Source organism: Triticum urartu, chromosome 2A (genome assembly GCF_056163025.1).
Source record: "Triticum urartu cultivar PI428250 chromosome 2A, HENAU_Tu73, whole genome shotgun sequence".
Lineage (NCBI taxonomy): Eukaryota > Viridiplantae > Streptophyta > Magnoliopsida > Poales > Poaceae > Triticum > Triticum urartu.
In genome coordinates this window covers 724,279,448-724,283,807 of record NC_141874.1, presented here as the reverse complement: position 1 = coordinate 724,283,807, position 4,360 = coordinate 724,279,448, and the positions used below count along the sequence as shown (strand labels likewise).

At 46.9% G+C, this 4,360-nt stretch overlaps 1 protein-coding gene across 2 annotated transcripts; it reads left to right on the top strand.

Moving 5' to 3' along the window:
- Nucleotides 1-2,000: 2,000 nt before the first annotated feature.
- Nucleotides 2,001-4,141, top strand: LOC125534338 (uncharacterized). 2 transcript variants are annotated; one of them, XM_048697590.2, is made up of 5 exons: nucleotides 2,001-2,173; nucleotides 2,304-2,347; nucleotides 2,480-2,570; nucleotides 3,402-3,472; nucleotides 3,561-4,141. In XM_048697590.2, exons 1-5 carry the CDS (start codon nucleotides 2,107-2,109, stop codon nucleotides 3,750-3,752), a joined length of 465 nt encoding a protein of 154 aa, XP_048553547.1. In that variant the 5' UTR covers nucleotides 2,001-2,106; the 3' UTR covers nucleotides 3,753-4,141. The 2 variants fall into 2 exon arrangements, with proteins under 2 accessions (XP_048553547.1, XP_048553546.1); XM_048697589.2 differs by having other exon boundaries at nucleotides 2,477-2,570.
- Nucleotides 4,142-4,360: the final 219 nt, after the last annotated feature.

Sequence of the window (4,360 nt, the reverse complement as noted above, 5' to 3'; positions counted from 1 at the left end):
TTTTGTTCTTCAAAATTTAGTTAGGGATCTTGCAATGGCGAAATTAAAAAAACATTCAAATCTTTGGGGGTGTCGAAACTGGAGCCGGAGGACCAAGATGTACAACCGTTCTGCTCCGCGGGACAGCGCGCCCGGAAAAAACCTGCTGAAAAAACACCAGACTCAGAGAACCGGATCTGAGGACACACCATCTTTCACACGCCTTCCGATGATATGAGAAAGTATCACTGAAACAAGGCGGGGACATCTTATACCACGTTGACGGTGACACCATCATCTCACCACCGCTGAATGGAGACCTACCTAATGCCCCAAAGGGGGGAAATTACGGCTCTCACTGGAAGATCGGGACCTCCCCGCACACCCCCTCCAGGGGAGTAGACGGAGGAGGAGGCCGAAGATCTACTAGCGGAGGAGGAACCATAGACCGCTTTGGGATGGGGGCTATGTCTCGTGTTTCACTAAATACGACCCTTACCACTTTTCACTATGCATTGCAATTAATGCTCGGGTCCAGTGTGACTTCTATCCCTATGTTTATCTCTTTCCCTTCTCCACAATTAAGCCATGATGTTTAGATGCAAAGATGATCTCTAAATCGATTAAATACAATATCACTTACATACAACACTTAAGAGAAAATGCATTGGGGTGGTTGTCTCTAAATTGTTTCCAACACCTAGGATCAGTGGCGGACCTAGCCCAGTGGGACAGGGTGGGCCAACAGTGTACTGTACATATACAATTATTATTTTTAGCTTTTCTCATATGGTATAAATGTTGTTTTCAAATCTTAAGGTGCACCATGGCCCTTGGCCACCCTATACCTCTGCCACTGCCTAGGATGATTCATTAAGAGCCAATGCATTGAGAGTTCCCTAAACCCGAAAGGAGGGAGCAATAACTAGGCAGAGCTTCACCTATAGAAAAAAATATGCCGCTTGGCAAAATTGTTTACTCCTCTATAAGTTGCGATTGTCTCGTTTTGATTTTGTTTTACAATACTTTGTCAGTATTTATACTACATCAACAATATCGATCTACTTCAGTTTTCAGACTAATTGTTCTTTGATCAGAGTTGTACTAAAGCAATGTCAATTAATATGAATCGGAGGGAGTAGTAAATCTAGAGCAAAAAGAGGAGAAAGTCACAATCTTCTGAAGAGAAAAGCCAAAGGTTGAAAGATGAAGGTGCGCCATGGCCCTTGGCCACCCTATACCTCTGCCACTGCCTAGGATGATTCATTAAGAGCCAATCCATTGAGAGTTCCCTAAACCCGGAAGGAGGGAGCAATAACTAGGCAGAGCTTCACCTATAGAAAAAAATATGCCGCTTGGCAAAATCGTTTACTCCTCTATAAGTTGCGATTGTCTCGTTTTCATTTTGTTTTACTATACTTTGTCAGTATTTATACTACATCAACAATATCGATCTACTTCAGTTTTCAGACTAATTGTTCTTTGATCAGAGTTGTACTAAAGCAATGTCAATTAATATGAATCGGAGGGAGTAGTAAATCTAGAGCAAAAAGAGGAGAAAGTCACAATCTTCTGAAGAGAAAAGCCAAAAGTTGAAAGATGATATGAGCAGTAGCATGCCACTCCTGGTAAGTTTGAGCAATTGCGCGGGGGGGGGGGGGGGGGGGGGGGGTTGAAAGCTTGAAGCACTTAAAAAAGAGCAATCCTGTATAAATTATAACAGAGTCAGGTCAGGACAAGCACAAGAGGTAAATTAAACAGCTGCCAAGTTTTTGGGGGACACACCTTCCTTAAAAAGTGACAGCCCAACCAAAGCACAGGATACAGAAGTGGCTTAAAGAACAATCACCAACACCAAGGTACGCGGCATTTCTAATTGTTTTTTATTAAGATCACCTTAATTAATTTATTTGGGAGTTTGACATGCCAGTACAGTGTGGTCACTGGTTCAGAGAGAGGAGACCCCTCCTGTCTATAAGTACAGGCGCCTGAGGCCGGTTCTTCTTAGGCTTTGCTTCCATTCTCCTTCACCTGCTCCACCTCCCATATATTTAGCACCAGCACTAGCATCTCCCACCTGGCCATCACTTCTACTACCTCAGGAAACCCAGCTCAAACATACAGATCATGAGGTCTTCATTGATGGTCCTGGCTTCTCTTCTCCTCCTCCTGGTTCTGGCTACAACAGCACATGGTATGCTCCATCTCCATGCATGGCTGGCTACCCACTCTTGTCAATTTTGCTCTTGCATTTGGTGGCTCTTTGGGGGTACCCTATATCCTGGATCAGTGCTCACTGGAAACTCCTCTCTCTGGAAATGCAGGGATTCGGCTGGACAAGGACCTGCATGAAGCACTCAACAACAAGGTCAGTGCCGTGTACTGTATATGATCAATGATCCTGAATTCCTGATCCTGGAAGTTCTTCCTGCCTGAAACTGAAACAATTTTTGGTAAAGTTTTGCTGATTTCTTCTGTGCTTCTCTTGTGCATCCAGCAGGAACAACTGGCCGGGCAGCCACCCAAACCCAACGGCGCCGCTGATTCGACCGGCACCAGCAAGCACTGCACGTCCGATGGGAATTGCTCAGGTACAGCAATGGAGCAGACGCCTCATACTGCCATTGTTGTGAAGGATAGAGAGCACCACCAAGTGGTGGCTAGTGCGTACGCGCGGCCCGCCGTGCCAAAGTTCCACGAAGATTACTACGGGCCGGGCGGCCATGAACCTAATCACCACTAATCACAGATGCATATCCACCGTACCTCCCCCCTTTGCAGGCCGCAGCTAGCAGCCCTAATTACCTGGTTCAGCAGTAAAATTGTCGACTTAATGCTGCGTCCGTCTTGGTTTGGAGCTTGGGTGATGTAAAAGGAGAAGCACTAAGCAGTTCTGCTCCAATTCCCTATGATTAGTACTAGTGCTACTGCTAGCTAATGTTGTGTACGACCTGAAACCCTGAGTTTTTAGCTCTCTGCATCGTCAGTTTGGTTTTCTTTTCACCCGCTACTCTTTTTTTTCACCGGCTGCTGTTGTGATCCCAAGTTCCCAACATGTTCCTCTCTTTCTGTGGATGCATTTGCATGCATTGGCATATGTGCGTGGCCCATAGTTCCATTTCTGGTTCTGAGCAGCAACGGTACTACTATAGCACGCACATGTCACATGCATGTCAGGATAGTAAAAACGAAAACACTAGAAGATGCTACTCATAACTAAAACCACGCTTAGTGGCCTGCTACGCACTGACATTTCGGACCTTCAACAGTACACACGACGCTGTAAATCATAGCTAGACTTCGTGTATACATACAAGTTAAAAGCGAGTAGGTTAACAGTGCAGCTTTTGCAGTATTTTACCTTCCTTGAGTTGTGGCAGCAGCCTTAATCTAACAGGGAGGGGTCTCTTTGGTGCGTGCAGGAAAGGCGAAAAAGCCACCGTCGCCGCAGGCTCACGCCGAACCGGACGACGCATCAGCAGCCAAGCATCAGGTCAGTGCAGTCGCAGCGCACGCATTCCTTTCTTTTTTACCCCGGATTTTTAGGCTCTGACCGGAATGGCTAATGCGTGTGTTTTCAGATAGCCCCGAAGAGGAACGACGGCGACGCGCAGGTCACTAGCCACGGTGGCGGCCAGGAGGAGAAGACATGGTCGCGCCGGGCGCTGCCGCGGCGGCCAGAGCAGCAGGAGGCGAGGACGTACCCGGACCTGATCGACATCGCCGGGATGGACTACTCGCCGGCCGCCAGAAAGCCTCCCATCCACAACTGAATCCAGCGCGCGCGCACACGGATCGATCGATATATTGGAGCTGAGTACGTACGTAGATTATTATAGTAGCGCTACTACCAGTACGCGGCTGCTGGTTTATTACTAGTTTGGCCTAGCTATTAGCTAATGGATCCTGATGGATGGAATAGAATAGTGCGGTACAGCTAATTGATCAAGTGGTAGACTGATACTACGATACTATGATGCTACGGGACAGAGACAGCGTCGCCGGAATCGCTGCGCCTTTTGTGAAGACTGGAGACGATCGTCCTACTGGCAGTACACACCAAAGCTTGGCGTTTCCCTCTCGAGTTTCCCGCGATTGTAGTAACATGCATGCATGCCCGTGTATCGGTGTATGTAAAATAGCACCGCCGTTTTGACCTCTAGTAATATATTACTACTGCGTGACTTTGCCGTGAGAATATGTGAGATCGACGCCTATTACATTTATGTGCATGTGACACATAGAACAGATTGATTAATATTACTGGAGTATGTTCCACTTAACGAGCTACTCCTAGCTAGACCGTTTGCGTTACGAGATGGTCGGTGGGAGATACTAGATTTTGAATGGAGTATGTTCCACTTAACGAGCTAGCTGGTTT

Excerpts from the sequence above, each read along its gene's own strand:
- LOC125534338 (XM_048697589.2), top strand. The coding sequence starts at position 2,107 with ATGAGGTCTTCATTGATGGTCCTGGCTTCTCTTCTCCTCCTCCTGGTT. Across the intron at positions 2,348-2,476 it reads ATGAAGCACTCAACAACAAG|CAGGAACAACTGGCCGGGCA; the intron begins GTCAGTGCCGTG and ends TTGTGCATCCAG. Across the intron at positions 3,473-3,560 it reads CATCAGCAGCCAAGCATCAG|ATAGCCCCGAAGAGGAACGA; the intron begins GTCAGTGCAGTC and ends GTGTGTTTTCAG.